The 19071-nt window shown below is 42.2% G+C and overlaps 1 protein-coding gene across 1 annotated transcript; it reads right to left on the bottom strand.

Moving 5' to 3' along the window:
• Nucleotides 1-1089: 1089 nt before the first annotated feature.
• On the bottom strand, nucleotides 1090-17984 carry LOC133446099 (insulin-like growth factor-binding protein 5). Its single transcript, XM_061723877.1, has 4 exons — nucleotides 17192-17984; nucleotides 5863-6077; nucleotides 5537-5656; nucleotides 1090-4326 (listed from the first exon to the last, which is right to left on the bottom strand). Exons 1-4 carry the CDS (start codon nucleotides 17535-17537, stop codon nucleotides 4195-4197), a joined length of 813 nt encoding a protein of 270 aa, XP_061579861.1. The 5' UTR covers nucleotides 17538-17984; the 3' UTR covers nucleotides 1090-4194.
• Between the last annotated feature and the right edge of the window lie 1087 nt (nucleotides 17985-19071).

Raw genomic sequence — 19071 nt, 5'->3', positions numbered from 1 at the left:
TCGTGGTAGCCATGGCCCGCTCCTGTCTGTATTACCTACATCTGGATTTTTTTTTTTTTAAGTGTTGAGAACAACTACCCATTATCACTTCGTCATCAGACATTGTCATGCTACAAAACTTAGGGAAGCAATCAGATGTTTATATTAAGTCAGCGTCGGCCAAAAGATCTTGGTCAAAAAGTAATTTCTTAATTCACCAACTAAAAGACATCTGAAACAAGATATTTAGCTGCAAACATGGAGCAGCTGAAGGAGCTAGTAGCCTAGGCAACCTTTCATTGATGGAAGCTGGGTGTGTTCAAGTTGGCTTACTGGTGCCTGTTTGTTATAACATGGGCTACGCAGTATAAGGAAAAAGTCACTTCAAAACTACGGTACTCAACAGAAACCCCTATGGCTAATATCTCAGATCATATTTACAGTCTTTGGTGGTAACCAAGGTAAAGTGGACATGTTCCAGCTGACTGCCAAGCTTGTTCATTCTACCCATTTACCTATTTTGGGGATTAGCCAGGACTAGGTGGAGTCCTGACAAGATGACATCCTCCATAGATCAAAAAACTGATTTCAAAACCGCTCTTCAGAAACTCATGGGTGACATTACTGAGGGTCTGTCCAGTTATTCTTATGAAATTCCTGACATAATTTTACCTTGTGAATACATCTGTGTGTGCTCTTAACATTCTAGCAGCATGTTTATATCAGCAGTGTCTCTGGGGAGTTTATTCTGCCTTTAAGTAGTAATAAAGGCAGGTTTCCCATTACATGATAGAGCCTCCCTCAGGCTACAAACTCCTCTTTGCAGTCATTGAAATACTGTGCAGGTCCCCCTAGACCCATTTCTAACTCATGTTAAATGACTTCCTTGTTCCTGTGCAATCTTTCTGACTATGGTGTTGAAAACCAGGTGACTTCCCTTCGGGCAAGCCTTTGTAAAGTCACATCCTGCATGCAGTCTCTGTCTTATGTCTAAGAGGTTTATCAGCTCGTGCCTCAGAGATTAGCCAGTGCTTACAGTCAGGATGATCCCAAATCAAACTGTAAATTCTTAAAAATACAACACAAGAAATGAGAATCTCAACAAAATGCTTAAATGAATACATAACTTTATTTAAATAAATGCTTTGTCATAACAAAAAAGACAAAGGTTAAAAGAGTACATAAATTACAAGTTGAATAAATATTACACAGTGATATTCACTTTAATAATTTGAGATTTTTTGTCTTTTTTTTTCTTAGTTGTCTTATGTAGCTCCAAATACTGACCATTATTTCCCGCTATTCTCCTGCCACCGATCGCAAGCCAGTAATCACCAAATTATGAAAAAAAGAAAACAATTGTGCTGTCTCATTACATCCAAAAAGTGTTATGTATTCCAAAAAAATCTGCACTGTAGTTACTGTCCTACTGAAGAATGAAATGTGAATATGAGCTCAAACCAAGTAGGAGATGAGAAACTTGAGGCGGCTACTACTTGGAAACAGGTGTGGGAAATCAATGGACCACTTAAATGTTCACTCCCTCAACTGGGTCAGACATTTAATAGTCCCACATATCAGATTTTTCCCTGTTTTTTGGCATGTTAATGCACTCCTTCCTGCTTGCAGTACTGCCTTCCTCAGATTTCAGCGACTCCTCATAACTGTCTAACTGTACTGTTGCTAACTGTATCTAAATCATGCAATTGGTGACCCCACAGCGGGGAAGTGGCTAGGCCCTGATAATGACACCTGCCCATGACGCTTGCTCTTCCTCTTCCCTCACTCCTCCATCTGTTTTCCCCTTCTCTGTATCAGCTGTCATCGCTGTATGATAGGCCGTGAGAACATCTCTAGCTGCGTTTCTTTCATTTATTTACGTATATTTTGTCTAAAAGATGTTGCCATATTGAAGGTCCCAGGCATGGGCTTTAACAGCCCCTGTCAATTAATATTACCTCAAAGCACCATCTTTGAAAGGTAAGCGCATGAAAACACAACATTTAGCTTTTGTTGTTGTGGCTGTTGCTGTTCCACTAACTTCATGATACCACATTTTAGGACGCCGTTGTGTATCAATATCAATAGTGAGTAAACGAAATAAGTGCAAGCTGCTTTTTTTTTTTTCTTTTTTTTTTTCTCAATCTTTCGAAAGTGGTAGTGGGGATTTGGTGTTGGAAACAGGGCAAGGAGCCTTAATGTTTTCACAACCAGAAGCCATGTAAGATGCGCATATCATTTCTCTCCTGTTTGTAGAAAAACAACTTCTTAACATCCTTTGGCTTTCCCTCTCTTTCAATCGTCTACAATGGCATTCACAAGAAAAAGCAAGAATCTTAGCTTATTGGTTGTCAAAGAAGAAGAAACTTGAACTGAATGTGCCTACTAAGCGGTACCTCACGTATCACTCGCATCAGGAATTTAACTGAGGTACTTGCAGAGATTACAAATGGATTTGCTTCGTTGACACCACTTATTAAAGGACCTACCACATTCAATGTTCTTCTGTAAATCAGAACTGCACCTAGACCTTTTTGTCGTCATACCAAGTATCAGCCCGCAGACGTGGCTGTCTAAAAAAACTGCCACATGTGATATTCATGTCACTTTCATGTCAGTATTTATATGTACTTGTGTATAGGAAGGCACTCATTTTCACACAGAGAGAACAACTCTTTTAAAGACCCTGTTGCTTCCTGTAATCCTTATATTTTGATAATGCTCCGCTGAGATATAGGCATTGTACCTCCGTATGGAGGCATAATGGGAAAGATTCCAGAGGCTTTTTTGACTGCCCCATAGTCAAACGACTGTGGATCACTCTCCTGATAGGCTATAAGGAATTATTCAAATTCTTTACAGGCAATTTTCTCCAAGCACATTTACACAATTGTCATACTTTGTTTTTACAAGAAAAGAAAAAAAAAACATTCAATAACTAGATTCAAAAGTAATGTCATAAAACATGGTTACACTGTAGTAGCAGTACTGAGGGGAAACCACTTGATAAAGGAACATGGCTCAAAAGTGGGTAGTCTTTACTTCACTGAAGGCAAAGAAAACAGCACAAACAAAACCATACAAAAACCACACTTCACACAAGTGAATCAGAGAGGCAACCGGCCCGACTGGCAAGTCTGATTACCCAAAACCTCGAAATCAAACTTGAGTCCCATCATTGAAGCTGAAAAATCTTTTATTTCACCAGTAGAGCCAGCGGTCTCCAAGCTCTGTGTCGCCCTGCATGGCAGTGTCTGCTCAAATAGGCACAGTTGGCAAATCAGGCTAGCTACATCATCAAAGAGCCACTTACATAGGTTCATCTGTGATTATCTACTTGCTCTTTTGTTTTTGAATGCTCCATGTCCCAAGACATTCTTTACATTATAGAGAAGCCAGCCCCAAGACCACCTCAAGCGCCAGCAATACTCGTGAGGAAATTAAACAAAAGAGAAAGCAAAAAGACATTCTTTTTTTTGTCTAATAGGCTATCATACACCAGCATAGGCTCATACATACAACACATTCCCACTGCACTCATGCTCACACCCAGGCACACATTATTTTGGGAAATTATACATATCTAAGCAGGATCCCCTATTTATAAGTGCTCAGACCAAACCTCAAATCCAGATAGAGTCAACTGTTACAGCGTTTTTCTATCAGTTTCTTTTTTTTTTCTTTTGGAAAACAGACAAAAAAACCAAATTACTCTGAAAATAAATCAGATTTAGGCTGTGGAACATGACGCCATAGTGGACAGTCAGTACACCTGATTCTTTTTTTTCTTTGTTGTCCATAATGATTTTGAATCAATATTGTATATTAGAAGTACTGTACTGAAAACTCCCTTTTCTGTAAAGGAAAAAAAAAAAAATCCATTCTGAGCACGTTTTTCATGTAGCCAGCTTCACACCAGAGGTCCCATGATCAATAGTCAATAAAAGGGTCTAGTCAATCTTCTGGGTCATTCCCCCTCATTTGGAGAAGTGTGCTTGGTCAAGAATAGAAAAAAAAAACATTTGTCATTTTTTTAAGCCTGCTCTTTTTGTCTGGATTTTTCTCTCTTTTTTTTAAATTAAATTTGAGGATCTTGAAGTGAACAGAGGGCGGAGCATAAAGGTGTGATTCAGAGAAGAGGCATGGGCCCTGTGTCATGTGGTGGTTACGGGGTGGGGGACAGGGGGGAGGGTTCAAGGGGTGGTCTTCCCCATTTCACTCATTGTTGGTGCTCTCCAAGTCTTTACACTGAATATCTCCTCCACTGTAGTCTGTGCCCGGGAGCTGAACGCCATACTTATCCACACACCAGCAGATACCTCGCTTACGGCCACGAGATGGTTTGCACTGTGGGAGAGAACACAGGACACAACTTTACTAGAAGCAGGCAGCTGTATAATAAAAGGTGATTAAGCAGAAAGGCATGACCATCACAATCCCCACAGCACATATAGAAGTTAATTTCCAAGTCCTGATCAAGTATCTCGGGTACACATTAAAGAACCAGCCATGAAACGGAACAACGGTGAAGCCAAAGGTTTATGAAGCCGATACGGAACACTGGAAACACAATGAGAGAACCAGACAAAAAAAAAAAAAGACCTTATGTAGTCCCTTAGGGAGCTTGCCTGCTCATATTACCCACAGGGAGTCATTTTAACTGTCTAATTCAAAAGCTCAAAGTGACTATACAAAGTGTTAGTAATGTAATGTTAGGAGCTTAAAAAGTGGGGAGTGTTTGGTCAACAATACTGCTTTCAGACACAAATCTCATTAACTTCTTATTTTGCAGCTCAGAGGTACAGGGAGAAACTTAGACAGATCTTTTAAAACCATTGAAATAATGCTAGCTGCCAATCAGAACCTCTAGCCTCTTTCTTATACCCCTCTGGCTGTTCTTCCAAACTGATCTGAAGACCTATGGGACCTGCCAAGCGACTGTTGTCCCGTATGAAAATGCACAAATGATCATGATCATTGACGTCATGAAATGTTTTCAATTTTATCCAATTCTATTAATATAGTCTATTACAATACAAGTTGTCCCTAGGCACTTTCCAGAGACAGAGCGCATGACCCTGCTCTGGGTCTCTTTCGAAGGGATTTCAATCTATTAATCAATTGCAGTTTGCTTCTGTAGACACTCCTTTTGTAGAACATTTCAACAGTGCTTTCGTAGATGACTGCATCCCACAGAGCGCCACTAATCTGGAGAGGAATTCGATCCTCAGCACAAGCAGCCAGCAGTTCTTTCTAGTTTTCCAAATTTGCTCCATCACTGAATGAATGCTCCGATTGGGTGTGGTGCTCTTATATGTCAGTGATCCATCACACAGTGAAGTTGTCTAGTGGGTCGCACATCATGCCCCCTTTGCTTTATCTTTATCTTTGGACATATTTGGATAGACCGCCTTCGTACTTTATCAGCAGCTTCCCCCGTCTGCCTAAAAGTAGTTAGACAGTTACCTTAACTTAGCAGTGTGATCAAGCCTTTTTGATGTCCCTCCAGTAAGAATTCATAATTGTTTTAAGTACATGATATCAAAATGTATCCCACCTGCTTGCGCTTGAAGAATCCTTTTCTGTCACAGTTGGGGATGTACAGAGACAGAGCCATTACACGAGAAGTGCCCTTCATTCCCTGAATGATCCCGTCCAGTTTTCTCCTGCAAGGACCCTTCATAGAAATATGCAGCGAGTTACAAACAGGCAACATAGTTTAAGGAAGTCGCTCCACATTTAGAAAGTGAACATCAATGTGAAACAGTTTGAAGGCAATGAAGTTTAATCAACTAACATCCAAGAAATCCACTGTATGTGGCTTCTTTCAGCAACAGCTCATTCAAAAATCCCCATACAAGCATTTCGGGCAATGGTACTTACGAATTCAGGCTCGTGCTTGTCAATGGGCAGAGGGGAGTAATCCATGATGGTGCCCATATTGCGCTGCTTGGTAAGCTTCTTCTGCTCTTCTTTGTGCACTGCAATGACTTTTTTACTGTTCATAATGTCTTTGGGATGGAGTGGCACTTTAGCTGGCTGCAGCTCCCCCACAATCTCTGGAGTGATGGTGTCCTCATGCTCTCGAGACTCACGATCTGTACCAGAGCAAATAAAAGTGTCAATTTACTGTATGTCCCATTTTTAGGCCTACTAATATCAAGACACATCTTCACATTAATACAATGATGTGAAGCTGACGATTTAACTTTATTGTTATTCTGGGTTGCAAGCAATAGGTATAACAGAACCAAATACCAAATATACAAATATTTTTTTTCAGCCAATCCATCAACAGCAAATGCCTCCACAAATATGTTGTTGTATGCAAGTGAGACGCTTTGATCTTAAAGGGGTTTTTCTTATTTGAAGTGGGATTGTATAAAGCAGTGGTCTTCAAACCTGGTCCTTGGGACCCCCTGTCCTGCATGTTTTAGATGTTTCCTTGCATCATCACACTGAATCTAATTAATGTCTGTTAATGACGCAGTCATTTGTATCATGGTATGCTGAAGCAGGGAAACATCTTAAACCTGCAGGACAAGGGGTCCTGAGGACCAGGGTTGAAGACCACTGGCATAAAGGATGGAGCTTTTGAGTACCAACTGTCAAGAATCAGTGAGAACTGATGGTCAAAAAAAGGCAACAGAGCAGGGACACCAGAAGAGCACACTTTCAGGATCTTCAACATCAAAAGTTTCATAAGGGCTTGAATGAATGCCGTAATGTGAATTTTAACACTGCAGCACTTTTGTATCAGATAGTTATCTACTTTCACTAGCCAGATAACAGACACATTTGGGCCAACTCTGGGTTACTTTTGCCACCTCTGGCTTTGTTACCACACTGGCATGTGCTGTGTGGGCCAGCCTCGCAACAATGATCGCTGGTTTAAATTGGGTTATGAAAAGAGTTCTATGGGCCCAAATAGCAGAAGCCAGTTGTGGCATGGGTGACAGTAAGTTATGTGAGGACCAGAAGTGGCCCAAAATCCCCAAGGAAAATGCAGATTTGAACCATGTCTTGGGATATGTGGTTGACTTTGAACAGTTACACTCGCCATGAGTCCATGCCATCAATCAAGGCCAAACAGGGGCCAAAGAAAACTGCAGATGAAGGCCATGTTAGGCCAAACATTCCTTGCTATCTGGGTATTTACATTCACTATTACTTTGTTCTCAACCCCAGAAACTCCTGTGTTGCCATGCCTCGTTGCACGGTGGCTGCATATTGTTCCAAAAAAGCCTACAGTGTTTGCTTGAACACATTTTTGACATTTTTGAGGTTTAAGCTGTTTTATATGGCTAAAAGTCGCTCGGCTTCACTCTCCAGTCAGCCCTTCTGAGTTTTTCCAAACTCAGAAGAGCTTGGGAGTAGATGGTCCTGACCACTGCCTACTCCAGGTAGGACAGTAACTAGTCATGCCTACATTACATTACAATTAAAGTATGAAATATCCATTTAAAGTAAAGACCTGAATGCAGATACAAGGATAGAACTGAACATGTAAGTTTTAAGCAGACAGACCTTATTGACTTGCGAAAAATATATCACATGTTGCATGAGTGCTGAGACTCTGCTGGAACATTTGTTAACGTGTTATCTGGACTCTGAAAACCAGAACTGAGGCCCCTGGGTACTGTAACTTGTCCTACATTTAGCTGGTTTAAATGTCAAACTGAGGAAAATTTAGTTGGTTTCTGGTGGGATATAAATGCCTGAATATTTGTGTTACATTTAATACACTTTCTAGATGTAGTTCCAGCTCCCCCAGGGGGCACTGTAGTCTCAGAGATCTAAAAAGTCTCTCATGATCGGATATTTACAGGTTGAGGTCCTTTACCCTAAACATAGCCCTTCCCCTCCCCCCTTTTCCTATCTTTGGGGCTCAGCCTCTTAAGCCTGGACCCCCAGCCAGAGGTTCTTTGAGGCCACAGAAAGAAGCCCACCACCACCCCCACCCCTTTGGCTTAGCTGTACCATAAGCACATAGTTGTTGTGGGTCTTTGCCAGATTCCAACAGGCTGTAGTGATTGTGCCAGTGGATGACCCTTGTTATATTTATCTGACAAGGAAACCCGCTGTGGTGCACTGAGCCAGACTTCTGGCTGTGGACCTCAGGCCAGCGGCTGCTAAACAGATAAATCAGCTTCCATCCATAATGGATATGCCTGAAAATGTTGTTTAACAAGCTGCCATAACTCTGCTCACGAGCCTGTTAGTATACAGCCACCGTGGAAGACTGAACACGGAGACGTAACAAGGGCACAAGCTCTGAGAAACTGATGTTCAAAGAGCCTGACACAGCATGAGTGTCTGGAGTCTTCGGGAGAGCAGGGGAGGGGAGGGGAGGGGAGTCGAGGTGGGGTGGGCGGAGGGGCTTGGGGCAGGTTGATTACCAGAATTGGGTCTTTGGCTTCTGCACTGCACTGCCGTCTCTTTGAAATTAATCTCACAACTCATGACTTGGCAGGCCTTGGTTTGTGTTTAGATATGTCCTTGTGTCTCCCCGCTCAGACTGCGAGGCTATTGCTCGCTATAAATAAATACTTCAGACAAGCATTCCTATGTACACCATGCATGTGACCACTGTGGAAAAACTTTGGTTTCTGCTGTACAGTCCAATAATGTTTCAGACAGCTTGATTAAAATGCCACATATTTGCCAATCAAATACACTACGGAAAATAAGGACTTTGTTTTACTTGCATGCATTCTTGTTTTATGTGTAATTTCATTTGAGCACATAAATTGCAGGGCTAAAAAAAAAAAGTGCGTCACATCAGTTACAATCCCAAGTCACTCACTTTAAAAGAGAACTTAAATATTTAAAGAATAATGACAGAAACAAGGACAGACATATTCAAAGATTCATGCAACTTTTACAAGATGAAGACCACTACACACAAAAGCAACAAATTCATCTTTTCTGATGTGGGTTCTGCAGCTTGGCCACAAAAACTCAATTTTTCCATGCTGAGGGTACTGAGCTTTTAAAGGAGGCTTAAAGGGTCTGGTTTAACTCCTGAAACTTTGCCAAGATGCTGGATGGAAGCCAAGTGAGCCAATCGATGTGTGGTTTCTACGTCCGGCTGAGCACAAAGCTCTGTCGCTATCTCACCGGGAACTAAAGATTTCATTAGGACGAGAGGAACAGAGCAGCCAAAAGAGGTGCACCTGATACTTATCTGTTTAAAAATTAACATCTGCACACAATTATGCTTCATGAATATCCAAAGTTTCTTACAAGCAGAAGCCCGAGCATGAAAGATAAGCTACCCCTTCTTTGGCATTTTTTCTCCACTGAATCTTTAAGACTATAATTATACCATTTAGACTGCAAAAAGCCAGGACAATCGATTCTCCCATCTCTCATTGGATTTCCCAGCATTACACCACATTTGTAATGTTCTGCCTTTGATTAAGTCAGTGTCTGCACTGCATCTGAAATTACATCTTTACAAGATGTAAGAGAGTAGTGAATAGAGGTGCTGTTTAATCTCTTTTGGGGATAGGACAAGATGATTGTGGGGGTAAATGAGTCTGAGGGCCTGCGGCCAATGAAGCTCGGGGATAGTAAACCATCCTCCAGTGTCACGCTGCCTCTGCTGCTTAATATTTGAAAGCAAGGCTGCGGCCCGATAACCTTGCAGTCTCATGAGCAGGAAGGGAAGAAACAGGAAGATAAAAAAGCGGAGATATGAACTAACGGGTGATGTTGTGCCAGTCATTGGTAATATGTGCACAGTAGAGATGTGGTGATTTATTTTCATGGACTTGGGTTTCTTAAGGCCCTAACATGCCATTGCTAATGTTGAACAACTCCAATCTTTTTTCAAAGAACTATAAAGATCTGCACACATGTGCTATTAGCTTTATTTTTAGCATCTTAGCCTTTACAGCTGATCATTGTTAAACTGGGTGATGCTATTTTAAGTGCTGGATTGAGTTGGTTGTCTCAAATATTTTAGCTCTTCCTTCAAGACTTATTTTTTACCATACAGGCTACAGTAAAAAAAAACCTCCAGAACCCACTTCCCAGTGACTGCATCACCATGATGTGCCGACTGATGGGAAAAAAAAATAAATCGGGCAGCAGCACAAAAGTTGCGTTCGAGCCCCAAATGGAAAAGGGAGATTATTGCAAAACAGGACTCAAATAAGGACTTAGACATCCAATGGTATATCTGATAAATGAAGGCATCTCTCTCTGTTTGTTGGTTTCATTGCCTGTATTGGTAATGTCATCTTTGATTTACTTGAAACTTTGAATCTGGATTGCTGGGGGTCCAACCAAGCCCTCTGTGAGTTTGACCTATTACAGATGAGCAATGGCTTTATCTTGGGGCTCTGCATCTTATTCATGAAACTGTCAGAATCCCGTCTTGGTAGGCTTATAGTTGCCTACGAATGGAGCCTAACTCATGTTCCTGGGTAGCACCAAAAGCAGATCTTTGATGTTCAATCCCCACATATGTAGCCACTGCCTTGTCAAAATAGAATTAATAATGGGTAAATCTACTAGTTTTCTTTCAAGAAAAGTGGTTTGGATCCAACAAAAAGCAACAATAGTGTACATCATCTGCACATAACATGACAGCTCTACCTTCATGAGAAAGACTGCTAAAACGGATCATGTCCAGGCCTACTGGAAGAATAATATATATATATTTATTTTTTTCAAATGTCCAGGATGTTGTGCGGACGTCAGACATGTATGTCCTGTTGTCAAAGGCATTTCTGTTGTTCGGCCTTGTGCATAGTCTCAATCGGCTTCTGAATATCCAGGAAATAACTTTTCCCGCAGTATTGTGCACACAGAATATTTTCACTGCAATCAAAAGTTTCCTGCTTTTCTGACTGTGCAGTATAAATAGCAGCAAGAACAATTCAAGGATCATAAATTGAAAAACAGGACTTCTTTCCAACAGGGAAATGCAGCTATAGGTAAGCAAACTGTCTGGCACGTTTTCAAGACAAAAAAATGCTCAGTTTCACTTTGCAAGCCATGTTAAAAGTAAATTATCATGGTGAGGTGCATGTCTGCTCTTCTGTATATTGCTAATTTTGGTCTGAGGTCTCATCCCATATTTGGGTTTGGGTTTCCAACAAGCCACACGCATAGATGCAATGTCTTTTTGGATCACCACAATACAATTACTAGGTGTGACAGGCTTCCAACTCCCGAGTGCTCCTGGATGTTCAAAGATGATCTCCAAGCAGAATAAAAACAGAGTCAAATTTGGCAAAAGAGTAGATTCGACATTGAGCCATGGTTTTGCGATTTGATGAGGTAATGCACACGAAAGTCCAAGAAAGCTTTTTTTTTTCTGTATTAAAACTCATGCATGGTGTTTCATCTGAAGTCAAATGCATAATCGAATAGGATTTTCAGAGTAATCCTGATCAAAATGAAGCATCATCTTTGGTGACTCAGTCATTAAGAAGAGTTAAATGTTCCTGAACAACACCAACATTCCAGACAAGTGACTGAAGCCTTCATTGTTTCCCAAATCCTGAGAAACTTGAGCCTTTTTTTCCCCGCTAGTGAGCATAAATCTGAAAAACTCCTCCATCACAACAACAAGATGATTTTTGGCCCCTTTCTCACGGCATGCTGTGTAAAAAATAAAAAAATAAAATTAAAAAAAAATGCATGTAACCAGGTGCGTGGGTTGAGATCACAGTACAGGTCAGGTCGAACACATGTGACATCATTTCAAAACCCTGCACTACAGCGAGTGTTGATTTCCTACGCAGCTGTTGCCACCAGCAGGTTAGGTGTCAGTGACCAGTAAGCTGCACAAATACCACTGTAAAGTTTTATAGCGAGAATTCAAGCAAGTGTGCAAGAAGGGTTATTTGCTTGCCAGCAACTGCCCCAGGGCTGACGACTGCTCCATGTGATTCCACAGTAAATGCATATACTTAAAAGGGGAGATATGATGGTAAAGATCAAATCTGTGCTTGACATTAAACGTTTGGGTGTCTCAAAAACGTTTAGATAACATGACCTTGTTGGTTTCTTTTGTAACCAACAGGTCCCACCAGGCACGGGAGGCTACGCCCGTCAGCCGCTGTGAACCATGGTCATTTTAGTCAATGAGTGGTCCGTCCAGGAAGTTATAGCTCAGAGACTTTCATAATAAAACCCAACGACTGAGCTCTGACTAATGTGGCAAACCTGCGGAGCCTCCGAAAACACCGTAACCATACACAAGGAAGAAGTTATTTCAAAAAAGGCCATTTATTTTATACATCTTTAACCCAACAGATAACTTTTAGATCTCAAAACGTCATGCTGCAATTGGAGCAGCTGAGAGGTGGGTTCAAATGAGGCACACCCTCTGTCTGACTTCCCCCCTTAAGTCTAGCGGCTGTGAACAACAGTGTAAAAACTAGGTAGAAAATGAGCCTTTGTACTGCTCGCCTACGATATTTTGAGCAAGGTGTATCAAAATGTCACAGAAAAACATCACCCACCCTTAATCCATCAAATTAAATCTCTTCTGAGACACTGATTTGTTTATGCAGGGCTCCTGCAGGTTGACGCAATGTCAATGTACAGTACAAGTCAGAGCCCAGTCCAGCTTTTCATACCTCAGAAAAAAATGTCAACTACTCATAAAAGATCAACACCTTTTAAACACCTTAATGTTATCGTGAGGATTAGCCTCAAATCCACAAATTTATAGCTTTTTACCTCAAGTCCCTTTTTGAATTACCTTGTTTACCTTTCCCATGAGGGAACAGACAACCATGAGCATGTTGTCTCACGTGAGATAGAGCCACATACAAGTGTTAGGCCGCATGTGACCAGCGCGTTTGCGATAGGACGCAACATCCTCAGCCAGCAGGACACGGCGACTGGTTGTCATTGCTCTGAGTACACAGTCACATAGACTCAGCTTTTTACCGCTTGCTTCAGTCTCAGAGTCGCGACCCAATAACCAGTTGTGCCACTGATGATGTAAGCATGGAAAAAAACAGATGGTAATCCTCAAAGTGGAACAGTTTTCAAACATGCATGTGTGTCCGTATGATGATTTGAAATGATAAGGGAACAGTGGGACCACAGTGAATATGAGAAACTCGCATGCAAATAGGAAGCATCGGAGCTCTAGGGTTATTCAACCTTCTGATGACTGTAAATATTAATGACAATGGTATCTGGCTTGAGAAAAACCCACTAACTTTTCAGAGCATCACTGTGGTTGAGAGTGTCTGGCAACATGTCAAAACTGCATCCACACATGCAAAGAGCTGGGTCAAGAACAAAGTATTAAAGATGGCATATAAAATATATATATGTATGTATATGTATGTATATATATATATATATATATATATATATATATATATATATATATATATATATATATATATATATATGTGTGTGTGTATGTTACAGTGTGAATGTTTGGGTGTCTGAAATGACTACCATCTCAAAAGCTATACTGTAACATCACAGAGCCAGATTAGAGTAGTTTTACACAATGAAGCATTCATTCACTGCTCCTCAGATATTGTATAAAAGGTATAACAGAGTCAAAAGGTCAAGTCAAGTGTCCGACTCCACCCCCTAAAGCTAGCTGCTGTTAGTGTTCTGTTTGTACTTGATATCAGAATTTGTGAGGTCCTTGTATGAAATTTCAACTGGAATGAATCCTAAGGTCAAAATTCCATCTTGGAAGCTCATAGAAACCTCACTTGACCTGACTTTATAGCAGTTGTGTTCACAGTAAGTCAAACATACACATGGCACTGTTTACTTTTAATCAGTGGACATGTTGCTAAAGGCCATGTTCAGCCTTGTTATTAATGCCTGTTGATATCAATGGCCAGTAACAGTTAGTCCAACATTTGAAGAGGTCTGTCTTTTTATTTAAATTCCCCAAATTGTTAACTGGAACATGATCAAAGAAAGGTGTTATGTCAGTCCTAGTTCCGACTTCTTATTTCCAAGGTAAATGGAACACACCATCTAAACATTGCTTTTTTAGCTGAACGGATTAAAACGGATGAAAAGACAGCTTTTGTTCTATATCTCTGTGAAATTATGATTAAAACCAGTCACATCCTTTCCATTAAGACCTCAGGGAATGGTGTCAACTTTTAAATAAGAGCGTATAACACATTTAACATTTTGAGCTAGGGCAGTGCTCCATTTGTGAGTGATGCATGGTGGATTAAAGCACCTTTTTGTTTCTTGGTAAAGCGTACACTACCACGTCCTTTCAGAGGCCTAATGGTTGAGGGGACGGCCGCTAGGAATTCATATTTGCTGGCAAGCTTTCCCCCAAAGCACAGACCACTACCTGCGCCATATAATTCAAGCAACTTCTGGGATCAGAGTGCAAGCAGAAAAAAAAGGGGATGACAGGGAAGGGCAGGGGGCTTGCAACGATTCCCCTCTGCCATTGTTGAACTGAACCCAGTTGACACGTAACAGGTTGCAGCTCTCTTAAGTGTGGCAGACACTTGAGCTCCTTCCTGTATTGGAAATCAGCTGGTACGGCACACAGAAAGCTGCAACCCCACACCGCAGGAGACTGGAGGCTTGCCTCAGCGGTTCCCATCCGTGGATCTGCTCGACTGAGGGCCCTCCAAGAGGAAAGATAAAGAGCTGGAGGCATTCTGCTGAATCACTGCGATGTGACTGAGCAGCTGTGCAAAGAATGCAGAAGCAAAGAAAAGATGCTCAGATTACCTTCGAGGGCCAACAAAAGAGTCAGAGTTTAAGTGTGTGTGTTTCCTTCTGTATGTGTGTGTGTGTGTGTATGTGTGTGTGAAAGAGTCTGTAAAATCAGAGTGAGACAAAACCGCCTGAGGTGTCATCACTGACAACAGTCACACACAATGCAGACACCCACACAACCCCTCATGTTTCAGTGCACACACTGAAACATGAATACTCAAACACAGTATAAATAGGGACGCTTTACATATTGTCAAATAATGCAACAAGAGGGTATTTTTAGAACAGTAATAGTCACAGGCAGTACACATTTAGCCTTGAGTCAAGAAGAGAGGAGAGATCTGATGACTCCAACAACAACTTTTGTGGTTACCACCTGCCTTTCTTGCAGCTGAAACTCGGTGGCAGCAGACCTGCAAGAAATGTCTTAAATCTTTCAAGACAACTGGCTCAGCTTTGTTTCTCCCTCTGTCTGCCTCTCAGTCTTTTCTCTCTTTTCTCTCACGCATGCAGATTTAGCGGTAATCCGAGTGTAAACACTACCCCAGGGGCAGCCTGCAGACCTAAATCTACTCTAGTTCTGCTTTAACAAAATCCAAAGACAATGGAGTGGCATCGCAGTCTTGTGAAACGTAGTGGTTTGGGTCTGTTTGTTTGTTTTTTCTCTTTCTTTCGTTCTTTCTCGGAACTCTGCTTGGACCGAGTTCTCATCTGAAGTCATGAGGTGAGAATGATACTGGAAAGGCGCAGGGGGAAAAAAAGTATCAGCCCAGCACGCGCAGTCGTGCGAGGAAGAGAAATGCTTTGACTGACACTTGTTGGAGGGCTTGATGATCAGGGCGACTGTTTGGAGAAAGGAAGGAGCTCACTTCAGGCGCAGCCGCACTTTCCTGTTAATCTCTCTCGTTAAATACTTACAGTACATGCTGTCAACAAAGCAACTCCCATTATAAGAAATAATAAAATAAAGAGCACAGAAGAGGAAAACTATTTAAATCTCTTATACAATGTCAATGAATTATGACGTCATTTGACACTGTTGTCACTTAATGCGCAACAGGTTAATCTATGCAGCGTTTTTTTTTTCTCCCCATTTCGGGTATGTTGTTCACGATTAAAATAAAATACAAAGAAACAAACAATCGCCCCCTAAGCACAGTTATTTCTCCCGTAATGTCGGAGTTTCAGCCTCTAGAGAGCCTCGAGGTGTAAGCTCCTGCAGACAAGGGTGGATAAAAGTTAATGAGATGGCACATCAAGCCATCTGTCAAGAGGACGGAGGTACTGGCTGATCAACTTTTGGTGTCTAATTTAAGCTCCTTCGGGGTCCTTAAATAAAGAAGCACGGATTTGGAGAAGAACCGTGATGTGGTTTATTGGGCTAAAAAAATCGAACCCCTTTTTGTGATAGTACAGCTTTTTTGGAGCGATTCCTATTCTCACTCTGCAGCGTGCATTATATCCCCACAAAGGACATGTCGTCAAACTCACACAGAGAAAAGGCTGATTTATGGTTCCACGTTACACCAACGCAGAGCCTACGCCATAGGGTATGCAGCGACGTGCACCGTACCGAGCACTTACACTGCGAAGGCCCTATTGTATCTGTAGGAATTGTTTTTTTTTTTGTTTTTTTTTTCTTTATTCTTTATTCTTAATCCTTCTGACGAAAGGAGGGCCTTTTTGCCCCCCTAAACGTGCCCCAAAAGTCACCAAATTTTGCACACAAGCCAGGCCTGGTGAAGAATTTGATATTTAATGGTTTGCATTAATGGGCGTGGCTTAAAGGCTCAACAGCGCCCCGTAGAAAACTTCGTGCCTCAAGCCCCACAATACGGTTTGACGTACATGCACGAAAATCGGTACACACCTGTATCATGTCGCAACTTAAAGAAAAGTCTCTTCGCGCCATGGCCGAAACCGAACAGGATGTCGGCCATTTTCAATTAATCGTGTAATTTTGGCGCAATTTATGCCATTTCTTCGCCCGCTTCTTCGCCACGAACCGTAACGTGCACCCAGGTGTGTTATACATCAAAATGTGCATCTCCATCCTGCGACGATGCGCCTTACTCTTCTCAGTCAAAAGCGTTACCGTGGTGACGATAGACGCCAAAAAGCGCGCCCCCCCCTTTCATCTGATTGCTCCATATTTGATAGTCCCTACTTTCTACCATAACTTTTGAATGGTTTGACATCAAAAGTCGTGGGTGGTGTCATCGGACTCGGTTTTGAGTCCTTGAACATAAAGGCTGATTTATGGTTCCGCGTTACACCAACGCAGAGCCTACGGCGTAGGGTACGCGGTACGGTGCGCGTCGCCGCGTAACCTACGGCGTAAGCTCTGCGTCGATTTAACGTGGAACCACAATTCAGGCTTTTAAAGAGAGAGGCGAGAGACAGAGAGAGAGACAGAGAGAGAGAGAGAAGGGATAGAGAGGTGGGGGAGACACGCAGAGAAACGGTCCTGGGTCTACTTTTACATTGGGTATTTTCATCGTGCCATGCCTCTTACCTACGGGCGGGAGCGCAGCGGGCTTGTATCCCTTCTCGTTGGTGCACAGTCCCCTGCCGTGGAGCAGGGCGTGCAGCGGCTTCTCCTCCCCGCTGCGGGGCAGGCAGCGCAGGCCCTGGGTGCACGTCCCCGTGTAGACCCCGCACGCCTGCCCCTCGGCCAGCGCGCACGTCAGGCAGCAGCCGCAGCCCGGCTCCTTGACCAGCTGGCAGCCCACCGGCACCGGCGGGCACATGGACAGCGCCTTGTCGTCACACGGCTCGCACGGCACGTACGAGCCCGAGGAGCACCCGCACAGCCCCAAGAGAAATGTTGTCACCACCAAGAGGCAAACACTCAGGAACATGGTTGGGGCGCTTTTGCTTCTCCTTCAGTTATAGCATAAACGCTTTCAAATGCGAAGGAGGAGGTGGAGGAGGAGGAGGAGGAGGAGGGGGGAAAAGTATAGCCGGGTTCTAATGAACACAATGCCTCAGTCAGATAATCCGATTTTTACAGTTAAAGCCAAGAGTCTTTATCCAAGAGTGTTGCTTATCTATTTAAGAAAAAGAAAAAAAAATAATAGCAGGTTTTTTTTCGCTGTGCACCGGTGTAAAAAAAGGATTTTCAATGATGATTTAAAAAAAACACAAACGTGCTATTTTCTTTCCAGAAATATTGTCTTCTGCGGGATCAAAACAAAGTCTTTTGCATGGATTCTTAACTTCTTTCTCTTCCCCTCCGGTTAGGGCTCCGGCACTTTCTTCTTCAGCACAAGTTTCCTGAGCAGACTGATCAACTGGAGACCTGCCTTGCCTTTTTAAAATGCAGCCGTGCCCAAACCCCTATGAATACGCTAAACAGCGGGGAAGGGAGGCGCACTTGTTCCACAGCTTGGCACCAGGCCAAACTTTTTTTTTTTTCCTTTTTTTTTTCTTCTTCTCAGCAGCAGCAGCAGGAGAATCGCTCTTTCACCTCGAAAGGCTGAACTGATGCCGAGGTGCAGCAATAGAGAGAGCAACGGCAGAAAAAAAAGCGACGCGAGCCACGTGAAAGGATTTCAGTTAAAGCCATGCGTCAAAAAGACCTGCAGCTCTTTTTTCCCTCGTGGACCGCAAAAATCAGCTGTTTTGAATATCTCCAGTCATAACAACATAAAAAAGTCACTTGTATCCTAAAAGCACCAGTCTTGTATTTTACTTTCCATTCAAGTCAAATTAGCTATTGAGACTCAACATAGAATCACTTTCTGATATAACATATTGGTTTCTCAATTATTTTTTTTTTAAATAAAGTAAATCCTCCTAACCTCTTGTCCGAGCCGTTTTTGTCACAGTAGATGGAAAAGTGGATTGCAAACCGCAAAATACTGTTCAATATTAGGAAAAAAAGAGAAATGTGTGTGGGATTATTACAGAAGCATTCACTTATATAAGGGCTGGAACAGGGAAATGACAGCTCTTTTTCTGTGTTTTTTTTTTTTTTTTTGGTTAACACTTGCTGTCAGTCACCATTGAACGTCTCCACCTGTTGCTTCCACTACACAACATTTTTGTTGCAAGAAGGAGGGAAAAAAATCCAGTGATATCTTTTATTTCTGCATCCCTCCCTCTCACACACATACGCACGTGTGCAAACAAATAGAGACAGTAAAGGGCACGGCTGGATGTCACCAATGTGAGGTTTGAGGCAAGAGCCTGCAAGTGTAACTGGTTAATTTACAACAAAATAAACGTTTCCACATGTGGTTTCCGTCGAGGAGCGCAGAGTTTGCATCCTAAATCACCAGGAAGGTTGGTAGTATGTCATTCCCATATCTATTCACCGGTTATTTTATTATCTCACCCTGCTTTTGGGAGCTTAGTATCCCCGTGTGCACAACTGTTTACCACTAGGAGGCG

The sequence above is a fragment of the Cololabis saira genome, chromosome 6, assembly GCF_033807715.1.
Source record: "Cololabis saira isolate AMF1-May2022 chromosome 6, fColSai1.1, whole genome shotgun sequence".
Taxonomy (NCBI): Eukaryota; Metazoa; Chordata; class Actinopteri; order Beloniformes; family Belonidae; genus Cololabis; species Cololabis saira.
This window is presented reverse-complemented; position numbering and strand designations above follow the sequence as displayed.